At 42.0% G+C, this 15,025-nt stretch overlaps 1 protein-coding gene across 2 annotated transcripts in view; it reads left to right on the top strand.

Annotated features, from left to right (window-relative positions):
• The first annotated feature begins 2,861 nt into the window (after positions 1-2,861).
• Positions 2,862-15,025, top strand: part of CG31191 (uncharacterized protein) — a 36,318-nt gene continuing 24,154 nt past the window's right edge. For both annotated transcript variants that reach the window (NM_169935.2, NM_001104380.3), the window contains exon 1: positions 2,862-3,228. Coding sequence is in view for 1 of the 2 variants with exons in the window: in NM_001104380.3 (NP_001097850.3) it covers positions 3,222-3,228 (7 nt within the window). In the remaining variant the exon portion in view is untranslated. The remainder of the gene's footprint in view (positions 3,229-15,025) is intronic.

Here is a 15,025-nt window from a genome sequence, read left to right as displayed (position 1 = left end):
CATACTTTTATGTACTTTTTATATCAACTGCAAGCGTGAAAATTACTGGAGCTGCCAGATTAAAATATACACACTACGATAGTTGCCATCTTGAATATTTACAGATATGGAGAGTTGCCAACGTTATAGTTATGTGTATTCAATTTCAAGAGATAATAAAATACCAAATACAATACGCGCGTCTTCTTGCATTCCAAACATAGGTGGCGCTGTATAAGCAAAATAATTTTAAGTGGCAGATAGAACGAAGTGTAGATGGCGTTCGTTAAACGTATAAATTAGCTACTCTCCAAGAAATGTTCAACTGGACTTGAATCTTCTCAAATTTATTTCCTATGTTCAGTATTGATCGTTGATCATTGTTGCGATGAATGGCTTCAAACGGGCCAGAGATTCTCGAAGGCTCAGCAATTCGACGATCCTGTGGGGAAAAACGCATCTTGGAGATTATAAGTTCAGCTTACTTAAACTAATTAAATTATACTTAAATTTCAAGATACACCTGATACCCCTCGTCATCATTATCCAGCAACTTATCATTGGAAGCACCAACTGAAGGTTCGCCCGAAACCAACAGACCGCGTAATTGATTATAATTAAATTATGAATTTAATTGAGAACACTATTGATAAGTACGAGTCACGATGTGGAACTCAAGACGAAGATCTTCCAATTTGTCAGTGTAATGGAGCTATAAACATAACAATCCTCCAAACGACCAGGCATTTGGAAAACTTATCTCCGTCCGCACAAGATCTCATTTTATCATCCGAAATGCTGACCTCCACTTGGTCGAAGCTGAATTTATCGCAACTCTAAACCCCAAATATAATCAGGATAATTAGATGTCTCAAGTCATTTTGTTCTTGAAGGCTAGCATGTTCTATCTAAGTTAGCTTCCCAGCAAAATGGCATCTAAATTTCTACAGATTCATTCAATTGATCAATTCGGTGACCAATTACAAGGAAATGCCAAATTTGCACACTCTTACAAAGAGCACAGTTTGCACGGTTTCATTTGCCCTTACCTTCTCCGGAAGCTTCAATTGGTTTATCCGGTTAATTAATATTTTGAAATCAATTGTTGTCGACACGAGCACAAACAAGGAAGCAGCTCCAAAGGGGCTGCGGTTGCTTAGGCGAAACGACTTTTCGCTCAGCTGCAGAGCAACCCACTTTCCACTTTGCCCATCCTTTTGCCCGCCCTCTCATCCTGCGGCCCCGTCAATCGATTCAATATCCCATGGCCATTAGAAGGAAGCCGGCTCGACTACAAAATTGAGCCCACATAAGCTGAGGGGAAATCGCCTTGTTGCCACTGCCACTGTCTTCGGGTTTGGCTTTCGCTTTTGCTTTTGCTTTGGCATTGGCTTTGGCTCAAATAACCTGAAAGGCCCAATCAACAGGTGTCTTTGCCTCTGCTGCGTGCTGGTGCTTAGTGTTTCTGTGTGTCTGGGTGTTTGTGGTTCAACAACCGGGCCACCGGCGGCAAGGAGTCAGCTTCACGGCCGAGTCGGATGCCTCGGTGTGTGCCAAGCCAAATGGCGAGAAATAAAACTGGAATAATTCAATAGGAGGCGTGGCCAGCCCACTAAGCCCATGGGTAGGAAGTGGAGGGGGGGGGGTGTGTGGGTATGGCTGCGATGGTTGGATTCAGTTCGGAGAAGGCAGCTTCATAGCTTGCGTAATGAATGTCCTTAGCAGGCTGGGCACGTTTCATGTTTTTTCGTTCATGTTTGCTCTGCCAGGCTCCTGGAATCCCCCATCCAGGCCGCCAATTTGGAGCCAAACGGAAGGACCAGAATGCTGGCCATTAAAGCTCGTGCTCCTCCAGCTCCTTTTGCTCATTTCACTTAAGTTCATTTCGCAATTTAACACTACCAGGACACGCATCAACGAGCTGGCGTCTTAATTTGTGCCGCTTTTTCTGCCTACGCTCATAATAAATGCAAAAAATAGTAAGGGCAAAAAACAAAAAAAAAAAAAAACAAATAAATTTCCAGCAGAGGAAATGCCGAAAATATTTGCATGCAAATTTCCGACCTCCTTCACGCAGAAAAAAGCTGCACACCAGCAGCCGTTTGTCCCGTCAACCGCAATTTGAGTAAATTTAATTGAAGCCCCTTGGCCTCCTGCTCATGCATATTTATTGAGTCGTGGAGGGGACGGTGGGAACGGAAGCGGAGCACCCTTTTTGGGTCCAAGCAACAGTTGCCGCACATTGCGCATACGCCGCGTGTGCCACGGAGTAAGTTTCTGGCGCAGCACAGGGGCAGATCCAGCGCCAACTTAATTTCCACGGCACAACTACTACTACAGCCGATTATGCTAATGTCGAAAGAAAGAAAATTCAGGTGTTCTCCCGCAGCAGAACGGGGCAAGGAAAGGGACAAACAAGGAAAAGGTGACTTCGTCCTGGCTCTCGCCCTTCGTATTACCAAAGAAAGACAGCAGGAATTTGCAGCTGCAAGAGAGGAGGATATCCCTTTTGCTCCGCTTTCCCCTCGTTTGCTTATCGCGCTGACTTCTTGCTTCCGGTCTTATTTCTTGCCTTTGGACAGGACGACGCTGCCTGTCTGCCGTATAACAAATAGCAAAATGTCCTCCGTCCTTCCGCCCGTCTGGCTGACTGGCATTCGTGGCTGTGTCCCGGCTCGTCAACAAATTGTTGCTCCGCCGTTGCGTGAGTAAATTCCGTCGGCTTCTCGGTCTCTCGCTCGGCTCTCCTGCCATTCCGACATTGCGCATACGCCGTGTGTGCGTGAATTGCACCACGATGGCCCACTGTGCCTGGGGACGCGCCGCCTGTGCCAACTGTGCTATGGCCCGTATAACACCGGGCAGCAACAGCTGCTGGACGCACAGTTCATCGACAGTCCTCGTCTGGTTGGGTCCTTGGGTGGCAAGCGCGGCAAAAACGCAAAAACGCAGCACGAGTAGCAGCAACAGCAGCAACAGCAGGCACAGCAACACCAAAAGCAGCAACAGCATCTGTATCAGCCATCAGCAGTTCGTCCTGAAAAGCAAAAGAGCAGTGCGAGTTTTAAAGTTTCGTGGCTTATTTCCCGGAAATACCCGGTGACCATTTCGCGAGTTTTATATTCGATTCGATTCGAGTGCGGACTGAAGCGGTCAAAAACGGAGCTTCGGGTTCCTCATCAAAGAGCAGTCAGCCGGATTAATCCAAGCATTTGGGTTTGCGCACCGCCCAGCGGCATAAAATGATAAGTAAGTGCACAAAGAAGTACCACCATATTGTTAAGTTTTAATAAATAATTCAAGTTATGGGAGCAAAGAAAATACATTTAAATGTATACATAATGTTCGCTTTAATACAATATTAGAAATAGTTATTTCATTTTTGGCTAGATATACAGATTAACCAGAGTAAATATAGCAGCATAGCTTCACTTTCGTTTAATAATAACTTAATAATTATGCCGAAAAGGTAAAACGCCATTTTAATGCCACTTTATCTCAACTGCACTTTCCGCTTAAAATAAAAATAAAGGAGGCAGAGACAGAGAGCAAACCGATTTGAATCGTGTGCCCGGCTAATAAATGTGCTTTGCAATGGCGCAGCCTCATGCATTTTTTTCACACCCAACCACCCGATGTCCTGGCTTGCCACTTCCCCGCTGGTCCACTTCACATGTTGCGGCTGTTGCACGAGTGTCTGTTTAACGCCACTTAATGTCCTTTCTATTTACTATCCACTGGCTGTGTGTGCGTGTGTGTTTGTGCTGGTGTTGATGACTGCACAAAGCACACAAACTCGAAAAAAAGAACACACACACACGGCAACACTTCTGTGTACTTGCCACTCAACAGTTTCGTGCGAGAAAAAAGGGAAAACGCCTTTGGTGCAGCGTGGAAAACGGGAAACTTTTCCCTACCCGCCTAGAAAAACACTAAACAAAAGTTGAGTCGAGCAAAACAACAGAGGCAACAAACATCGCGAAACAACATTAATTTACGTGCTAAAAGCGGCCTTGAAAACTTGCAGCCTCCGTGCGGTAATTGTGCTTGAAAATGGGCTGCGCAGGGGGGTAGGGGGAGTGGATGGAAATAGCCCGGGAAACTGTCCGGGAATCGTCCTTGTCCCGGTGAAGTCGAAAATATACGTAGCAAAAGCAAGGCGATAAGTAAATTGGAAAACTTCATTACGATGAGTCGAAGCGAACACCTCGGTTTTCACTTTTTCAGCTTACTAATTAGCAGCAGCTTTTTGCAAACAATCTTCAGGGAGCCATGAAGATTTCAGATTCAGAATTACAACTTATTTCCTCATTTTACGGGGATTTACGAGACTTTCGTCTAAGCGAATAATGAGTAAATCAACTCAGATTAGTACGCAATGCACTCGAAGAAAAGACTGTCAAGAAATGCGAGTATTTGCTGCCCGAGGCGAAGGATTCCCGGAAAATCTGGATTGCAATTTATATTATTATTCCCTTGCTTCAGAAAAATTTGTTAGCAGGGTTTGTCTGGGTGTAAATCAACATGGAATGCCAAGGGTTATTAAGTTGCACTGGGAAAAAAGTACCAATCGATGCAAGCTTTATTTATGTATACTAACATTCATTGCATATCCATTCAAATATGTTGAAAGTTTTGGAGTATGGACATTTAATATACGTATGCATGATATAATAAAGAAGATAATTAAGTTGATTAAATTGTTTTTAGCTCATATATAGTGGCCTAAGCAAATCCCACCTCAGTGCGTAATTTTTCAATTATTGTGGTCAACGGCATGCGTAGTATTGAACAAACTGCATCGGTTGGTGGTTGTGGTTATGGTTTAAGGACTTGATTTCAGAGAAATCAATTTAAATGATTAGTTTTGGTTTTTGTGGTTTGTGGTTTTCCCAGTGTAGGTAAGCGTTCAATGATCTCGGTTTTAAAAAAGGGGCCATAAAATGTCGTCGGGAAGCGCAGAGTAATTTGGAATGGGGTAATGGGGGTGCTGGTGCGCACACAATTTCAGACGGAGTTAATGAAACAATGCAGCGGTTGCTTTAAGACCTTTTCAAACCAACCCAGCAGCAGCACCCCCCCCCCCCCCTCCGCTCATCAACCCCTACCACCTTAAAGTGTGCAGCAAAACTCGCGAGTGTGTGAGTGTGGAAATTTTACGAGAGGCGCTTTTCTTTCCGCTTTTCGCCAGATCCTTTGTCGGTTTAGCTCTTGCTTTCGCTTCACTTCTGCCTTTATTTTGCTGCGAAGCGATGCTCATTTGGATTCGCATTTCGTTGTTGCTTCTCTTGTTTTTGTTGTTCACTGACAACCCATCGAGTTTCACCCGGCGCCCAGCATCCACCACGCCCTTTGAAATCGTCGAGATTTACGCATATATTTGTATGGAGTTACCCACTCGGCAGCGTCCCTTCGCCGCATTTTCCCCAAATTTCCCCACACTTTCACCGCCCGGGTTGACGGGCCGGGCACAAGTCGAAAAACTCAATTGCGGCTTTTTATGTGTAATTCGCATTTTTGTTCGCCTTCTCCGCCCGTCAATTTCATTGTCGTTCTGCTCGTCGGATATTATTTTTTAATTTAACTTTTATATTCGGAGCTTTCCTGCTGATCCACCCGCCCCAGCGATTCTTGTTTTTTGGGTGACTGTTTACTTTTATGGGCCAGTGTCTTTTGATTCTATAATTTGCATGATTCGTACTCTTTGTCGTTGTATTGAAATTAATTTAAATACGACAATCAGCGCGAGTCGAGAGCCCCAAGTCCGGACTCCGGGCCACTCGACTCCCAGCGCCCAAAAAGGGCAGACAAAAGTCCGTGGAGCCACCGGAATGGCAACAATGTGCGCAACGACATCAGCGGCTTATGTTAATGAGCACTTACAAGCTGTAATGACGGTGGGTACGATGGCGGTGTGGGTGGAAATGGACAGGAAAAGCGGAAAGCGAAGCACAAAAAATGGCAGTGAGTTTTCCAAATTATGCAGCAGCAACAGAATGGAAACGAGCTTTGTATGTTTAATTAACACTTTAAACCTTCATTTTCGTTCATAATTCATTTGATCAGCATGCCGAGAGAAAGCGAAAACAAACGGTGAAATGTGAAAAAACCCGTATAAATCAAGGGAAAATGCAAAGAAATGTAGTGTCACTGCAAATGTGAATATACATAAGTACTCATCTAATATCTTCAGGATTGAAAAAAAGGGTCTTTTAAGTAATTATTTTAATGCGAATATACAATAAATAGTTAAATAATAATAGCTAAAAAAAAGTAAAAGGGTTCTCTTTTCCACGAGCTATACCCAAATTATGCGAGGATAAATGAGGTTGCGAAACAGGAAGTTGAGGTGCATCTGACGGATGACAATCAAACCACTTCCTTCGGCGGCTCTCATCGCATTTCGAGCCCCAGCTGCGCTGGCAATTGGCAATCCACAAGTAAAAGACGATGACAGCCGCATTTGTCATCTGATCAATACACGTATCGAGCTTGTAAGGACACACACAAGCATGTGTGGATGTGTCCACAATTCGTATCACTCTTCTTGTCCTTATTAGACTGGTAGCCGTTTGATGCGGCAGACACATCGCTCAATTTTTGTTATCCTTTCTTTGCTTATTGGCAGCGGTTGCAATATTTCAACAGGCAAATGCCACGCCCTTGTGGCAAGCGCCTGCCACACACCCTCCTCTCCCCTCCCTCACACACACACACACGCACACACACACATAGCCATTTGTTGCTCCCTTAACGCGTCGCATCGCATCGCTCGCTTGTTGATGGCACTTTGTCATGTGTTCGACAAAGAAAATTGAAAATAAAAATCGCTTCCCTGCCCATTCACCCCCCTCCCCCCCTCCTTCACCATATCGAAATTGTGAAGTTTTGTAAGCAAACACATCCGATGGGCGGTTGTGGGTTGAATGGGAAAAGTCTGAGGAAAACCTAAGGATACGCACACACTCAAGCGGCCAGACGCCCATGTGTAAATAGTCTGCAAAAGCGGCTAAAGGTTCCTTTTTCAGATGGTTCCTCAACGGATGAAGCACTCTGCTCGATTTTTCCGAACAATGCGGGAAATGAGAATAGCAGAGCATGGGATAGTATCTGTGAATAAGGTTGATCCCAAATGAAAGAGAAAAATGTGGCGAATCAACCAAAAACTATGCAACTGATAACTGATGCAAATGCCTTTTTGAACATTATTCTTTCTAAATCTCCAATTTAGAAAATGAAAGTTAAAAGCATGAAGCTGTAAAAATAATTTAATAGCGTGATAGATATATTTTTTAACAAAAGAGAAGTGTATATTTAAATTACTAAGCTTTTAAAAGCAGTATCCAATATAAATTCCACATATCTGTTTTATTTAACTTGTATTTTTTCAGCTGAGCACACTATCAATTTACAACGTTTGAAAAAAGTACCACACTTACTTCTGAGCACACTGAAATATCAACATTTCAATATTTATTTGCACTGCATGGGAAATATTCCCCCCCTTTTGTTGGAAGCCTTTGCTGTGTATATTTTTCTAGAGTATATCCATTTTTGTATCCCCATTTTTTTATGTCCAATTTGGCTTGCTTTCGCAGTGCTCCTTTGTTTATTCGCAGTCCTAATCAAATTGAAAGCGCTGTAAGCTGGCGGCTTATGGGAAAATTCTTTGCATCGCAGCGGTTTACTTCCATCAATTCTATATCTCCTCCAAGGCGGCATTTTCAATCGAAACTTGCCTTTCAAGTTCTCACACACACACACTGACACTCACACTTACACTCACACTCACACTCACAGTTGTGTGCGACTGAAAATGACACGGATGCTGGCAGTTGATACTTTTTGCCACTTTTCCTATCCATTTTGCCAACCCTACCCACTGCATCAAAGCAACTGAGAGGCGAGCTTCCATTTCCCGCGGCTTGTCTTTAATGGCGAATTTTCCGAATAATTCAGCTTTCGAATTGCTGCACATTCGCTGGCCACACTCGAAATGGTTAACATCCACACACTCACACAAAGACGCAGTGAGATACAGTGAAAGTGCACATTGCAATTTCTTTTTTGCCGCCAGTTTCATTGTTCTTTCGGTTTTTCCTCTGGTCTTTTTCGAAATGAATATTTTTCATTGCATACATTGGTGGGCAATTCCCGGTTTTGCAACGCTAGCCATTTGTGCGCCTCAGTGCCTTTTTTCTGTGATTTTTCGGTGACATTTTGTTATCCTTGGAGTGCTCTATTGCCCACTTCATTGGCCCTTTTTTTCTTTTTCAGTTCGGGGTTTTGTATTTTTGTGGCTCTGGTTCTGGTCGCAGTCCTGATTTATAACCGGCAAATAGAAATTGTAATTGCTTCTCGTTTGCCACTCGGGCGGAGGCTAATTACACGCTTTGCCACCGAAAGTGGATTTACGTTGTGGTGCACTCAACTCCTTTCCGGCAATCCAACCATTCCCCCTTTCCACAATCACCACCTCCAGCCTCCCCACAAAGTGGGTCAAATTTTGCCTGTCGACCGTAATGCAATGAGAACGATAACGAGGCGATGTGTGTGGCAATGGGGCGGCAAGAAAAATGCATGCACTAAAAATCAGGATCGTTGCTATAAGAAATATTTACAAAATTTATAAAATATACTTAGCACAGTAATTTATTTGAACTTAAGCTAAATAAATATATATAAATTTCTTTTTACTATAAGTATCTTCAATTCGAAGATGGCAATTTCATATGGCATCTTACCAATATTTTGGTAATAGATTATCTATTGCAATAGATAAATAGGAATCACTGAAAATGTGAACAAAGCACAGCTTTTTTAATTACAACCGATTGAATCCTTTTCTCTCAGTGTGCAAGTGGCATGGTTTTACGAACTGCGGTGTATATGGCATACAGTTTAGACATTTAACGCAAAAGCAATTACGAATGCAGCCACAAAAGCTGCCCTTCTACCTTCCACCCCCACCCTACCCCCCTACCGGCGCACCGAACCAATGCCAATGCCAACTGCCATGTTCATGTCAAAGCTGACTTCGGCCACACATGCAATTAATAGGAGTGCGTTTTAGCCAAATGTGCTGTGCGTGTGTGTACGTGCGAGTGCGTGAGTGAGTGTGTGTGTTGGCCAACTGTTGACTAACCCTATCTGCTGAACGCTTGACTTTCTGCGATCACTGCCAAAAACAGAAAAAAACCAAAAAAAAAAAGGAACAAAATGGGGCAGGAGAAATCTGAGGCAACTGCGCTGCTCAGTGAAAAGTCACGTACCAACTGTTGAAAACACATCGTAAAACGAGAAACTTTGCTCCGCTCGGTTCGCTTAAAATGCACATAAAATGCTGCCGGGTAAAAAGGGTTGTCAGTTGGTGCCCACACCACCTCCGCCCATGAAAAAGCCGGAATAAACCCTCGGAAGCGTTGTGTGCGTATGACGTGCAAATTTTCCAAAGCTGTTTTCCCAGGGACAATTCGGAAGTGGAGTACAGAAGCAAGTCAAGTGAAGTCGAGTTGGGGGTGAAAAAGAGGGCCAACGCATTATATTTTATGTTTGAGGAGGGCGACTAAAGAACTGGGGCAGGTATGCTAAAATTACTGTGCAGTGATAATGAAGTTAATGCACGGAGGGTTCGAGAACGGCAATGGCCGGCAAATAGCAATGGAAATGTCGGCCTTGCCAACTGAACCATAAACCGAGAATCCTACAGTCCTCATATACGAGTAAATACATACATACATATGTGTGCATATATGTATATTCGCCGATTCACCGAGTAATTAACCCGCACGCGCAGGATAAAGAATATGATTATACATATGTACATATGTATGTGTGTGGTCCCTGGGTCCTTATCCGTTTGAATAATTCACGCACCTGCAGAATGCGTAAATCGAGCGTGAAATTTGATTTGACTCCAGCTCAAATAAAGACGTAAACGCAGCGCGGAAAATCAGAATTAAACATTTACACATTTTCCGGGAAATGTGATTTTGGCAGCTCGCACAAGTGGATTCCTATCTCAATGTTGCAGACAATTTTTCATTACATTTTGAGCATTTCTTGAAGAGCGGCTGTCTTTGTTTCGAAGTTTCCCAGGTAACCTTTGTCTTTTATAAAATGCGAATTAAAAAGAAGAAGATACGAAAAGGTGAGCTTAAGGTAATAGCTACTTTAAAAAAAGCAAGGGAATTTTGTTCAGACTATTAGATACCCCGTACATGGTAATGTAAATTTTAATATTCTTCGGAATATCAATAGAAATTGGCAAGGCCAATGAAACACAAAGAAAAACGAAAAATCAAAAAAATTTTAAAAGGTGTAGGTCGTTCAAATCGCTTACTCCTGTTAGAAACTTTTTAACAAATGTAGTTACCCTTTTACTCCAGGATGAACGGGTATAAAAAGTTAGTTTCTTGGGGAAAGGGCTTTATAAGTCTTAACAAGTATTTGTTATTCGGTAGGCTATTTTTCATCACCTTTTAATCTACACGATTTATTTATATTGTGTACATATAATGGTCCTCATTAATATTTTAATGTTTAGTTTATAATGTAGTCACACATTCAGGAAAATGAACAATTTAATTTGCTTATTATTAAGCCATAAGTTAATCCATCTTAAGCAATAAAGTCATGTCAATACTCCAGTTTTTTTTAATGCAAATCTAGTTAATTTCATTTGCTCCAAATCAGTGACAACTCAATCAGATTTTAGCCGCAGGCAAATCGATAAGCCCAAGTAATTTCGGGAACAATAAAAGTTGCAACTTTTAGATTGTATTTGTAGTTTTCCAACTTCTTCCGAATATTCTGCACCGAAAGCACAGTTTGTAAATTCAATTAACTTGTTTGCCTAGCAGGTGGGCAGATGGCTGGGATGCAAAACAGGTGATTTATTTAGTTGGCGGAAAGTTAATCTACTGCGCAATCAACTTCTGCAAATGAAACCTGATATTTTAACGCTGCGTTTATTCGAATCTTTAAATGTGTTGCCATGGGTGCACGGCCACGCCCCTTTCGCATCATTTTCCCGCCCCCAACTTGTTGTTTGCATTACCATGCCAGCGGCATTATTTAATTTGATTAAGCCCGACACTAAACCAACAGAGTACAGCTGCCAGTTCGGCATGTTTGCCCAACTCTGCCGGGCTAAATTTCTACATAAAAAAGGGATAAGTAAGTGTGAAAAACATACCACAACTGGCCCTCATACGCAAATGGCCAATAAAAGTATTGCGCTTCATTGCCTTAAGTTTTAATTAGAGTCGCAGCATTTGCCAGTCCATATCCTCTGGAAAGGTTTTTTTTTTTTACCACCACCGCCACTTCTTATGCACCAGAATACAAAACCCACATATACTATGGCAAAATGCCAAAGGGCAGAGGTCAGTGGCGTTGGGTTAAAGGTGGGCTCTGTTGTGTGTTTGGCTTACACAAGCGGTCATCTGGCACCTGGATGCACACCTGGTCAGGATCCACAGATGCAGTTGCCGGTGGGAGCGGATTGCACAAAAAATCCTGGTTTTCGAGTGGGAAAAAACCGGTTAAAAACGGGCTAAAAAGGTGCGACAAACGCGTGTCGAAACTGGCGCTTATCAGAAGGATGCCAGGTGCCCACGCACGGACACTCATTCAATCAAGCAACCCTTTGTGTGGCTCCAGAATGATACCCTCAATCGGTGGAAAAAATACCGGCGCCTCGGGCTAAATGCTTCGCCCCACTCTCCATTTGGCCCCCTTTTGCATCTAACCACGTGTTGGCACTTTCACTCCTCTTTGGCCTCCCCGCCCCACTAGCTTTAATGTCTCCACGGGGCTGGCGCCTCTTCCCCACCACGCAAAGTTATACTTGCCGGGTCGTAATCGATTTTGGTCTAAACGAGGGAACCACTGACAGCGAAAACGGCGAAATCCTCTGCACTGGGCCAAATGAGTTAATAAAATAAGCAATCTAAATGAATCAGCTCGATAGCTCTTTTTTTAACCAGCGAAATATTATAATTTCCGGGGAGCTTATCAGAGGAAATACATTATATATCTGAGTGGTAATTATTGAGTCTATATATATATACAAATGCACTCCCACAAAGAATTTATGTATAATTTCTGTTAAAGTAAATGAAGTAATCATTGCATCAAAAACTTTAAAACAACTCAATGAAAAGTTTCGATCGCACCTTGAACATTCAAAAGTTGTATATATCATTTTAAGAGAGTAAGCTTACCCATCAGCACCAATTATTTAAATACCCTTACATCTTACACATCAGATTTTCAGGGCTAGTTAATTAAGCTTACTCCAGCAAACATTTAACTTAATTAGTACGCGGAAAATGTAAAGCTATAGTTAGAATGTTGTTACCCCAAATCAAAGAAATTTTAATAATATAATTATTTTTAAGCCAAATTTTTGCTTAGTTATTCATAAACATTTGACCTAAGTACATAACAAATTCTTATCTAAAAAGTTATTCATAAATATTTGACCTAAATACATAACAAATTCTTATCTAAAAACTATATTTTCTGGATAAATAATTTCAAAGAATTTTTCCAGCAGTGAACTAAGACTTTTTGCCCTGGCAGTGACGTAGCTTAAGTGGTTGAGAAATTCCGTAGATACTTCAGCCAAGATGCGAACATAATACGAGAGTACTGAGCTGAGCTGCATTGAAGCTCCTTTTGGCAGACGCCCATGGCACAGACAATGTCGAAGTTGAAGTCGGTCGTGTTGGCACTGTCGGTTTAAGGTTTAGAGCGAAAGCCAGGACCAAGTCCTCTAAATTGCCCCCGGATAAGGGACGCGACTAATGGAACAGTCGAAAATGCCTGTCAGATTGCTGAGCGATCCCGGGTCAAGCTTCTGGATTAGGCAATGCAACTATTTGTTTAGTCCGCAGTTAAGTTTTGCCATTGCCATTTTCATTTCCATTTCGATTGCGATTCCATTGGAATTGGCACAGACGGCTGGCTCCGACTTGCAGTTGATTGAGTTCGTGTTATTATTGATTTGATTCCGCTATTGGCACCAATTGGCAGTTCCGCTGCCAAACTGGCAAGTGAACACGTCATCATCACCATCATCATCATCATTATCGTCATCGTCATCGCCATCGCCATCGACGGGTTGTCGCCTCGCAGCTCGCTGAACATGGCTGATAGTTCGCTTAGAGTCTAATAAATTTTGTACAGGTGTTTGAGTATATCGCCCAACCCCTCACCCGTCGCATAAATCAAAATGGGTTTTTAAACAACGCGACTGGTGGGGGATGCGAGCTGTCGTTCAACGCAAAAACGGCCGCCGCAAATATTTTTCAACCGCAGTGGCAAGGACGAAGGACATCCATGGTGATGTAGGAAGGCGTGGCGCAAAAACTTGTTGAATTATTCGGTGGCAGGACCTGAACCCTCACCTGGACGTGGCTTTCGGAATTCTTTGGTTGCCTGGGCCTCAGCCGAAAACGGAATTTTTTATTATTATTGCAAATTAAAAAAGTTTACATTGGCTTAACTATGCGAGCGCCGAGACCAGCTCAACTATGCGAAAGCCAAGTTTTCAGCCGAGAATTACTAAAGTCTGGGCCATGGGATGGAGCAACGATTTGCAAAGTATTTTCAACAATTTCTCCCGCAGGCGCAACAAAAAAGCGCCAGTCCCAAAAACCCATCATAGTCAACCTGTCTCACCTGACTAACTTCAATTCAAACCCCGAAACCCCGCTAAAACGCCTCCCTTTGCCACTCAACGAAGCGTATTAGCAAATTAAATTCCATTTTCGCAGGTGGGAGACTGCTTGTGATTATGAGCTGAGGACTTGCAGCCATCAAATTTAATGCACAGGCAACAAACCTGGTTTACCTGGCTTTCAGGTTGTCAGTGTGAGGGAGGGGTGAGGGTGTGGTGTGTGGTCAGTCAGGTGTACAGTGCGCTCCATAACTGGGACACCCCCCCCCCACTCGGCATTAAACGGACTTTAAACTTAAATGCAAGCACGGGTCCGAGTTTGTTTGTTTATCTGTGCCAACTCATTAGGAAAATTGCATAACCCAATCGTAGGACTTCGTAGGTAAGAGCCATTTCAAAACTGCTTTAAAGTAATTAAGTGAAAATGCTGTTAATTACACATTTCCAACTTTGCAATACTAATAGTCCACTTTAAAACTTATATCACACGTTGATGTAGAAGTTTTCTTTTCTAACAATTTAATAAGGCATAGATAACAGCATTAATTTCCAAACAAGAAATATGTCATTCATAAATATTCAGCTCTTTTTGTATAATAATCTGTTTTAATTATACATTTCTAAATAAATGAATACTGAAAATTAAAATTAATAATCATTTATGAGAGCCAACTATATTCCACAATGTATTTATTTTATAAAAAGCTAATATGAAATGGATATTAGCTAATTACGCACATATTCAAATAGCAGAGATAGCCCACACTAATATTTTTATATTTATAGAATATTGTAGTGACTCAATTTTAAAGCTTAATTTAAGTCACCTATTAAGTGAAAGATTAAATGCAGAAATTGTTAAAAATAATGTAGCACAATCTTATATATTTGTTTCATGGGTTTATCTCCAAAGAAATCCATATGGCAAGTGAAATTAATTTCACTTTCATTCATAAGCTAACTTGTTGCCAAGAATTTATTAAATTATATTAGAAATATCTTAAAATAAATTTGATCAGATTGAACCATTTGTGTATTGAATTTGATTAAAATACTTTGATGTCCCCAGCGAAAAAAAGAAAATAATATTTCAATCGAGAGAATAAAATGAGAATTCTTCAAAGAGCTTTAAATCGAAATGCAGAAAAGGCCCTAACTTTACTTATTTTTGCTAGCTCATTAGAAAAATTGACATACATATGCCGGGCAAACAACAAGAAAAATGCCGAATGGCAGAAATAAAAGGAAAGCACGCGCAGGCAGCCGGAAAGGAAACTCGCATTTTCCGGGCCCTTCGCCGTCGCTTATTGATGGACCGACTTGGGGAATTGATTAAAAGGCATTGTCAGGGCTGTGGGC

The sequence above is a fragment of the Drosophila melanogaster genome, chromosome 3R (assembly GCF_000001215.4).
Source record: "Drosophila melanogaster chromosome 3R".
Taxonomy (NCBI): domain Eukaryota; kingdom Metazoa; phylum Arthropoda; class Insecta; order Diptera; family Drosophilidae; genus Drosophila; species Drosophila melanogaster.
Note: the sequence above shows the minus strand (reverse complement) of the source record. Positions and strands in the feature narration are given on the sequence as shown.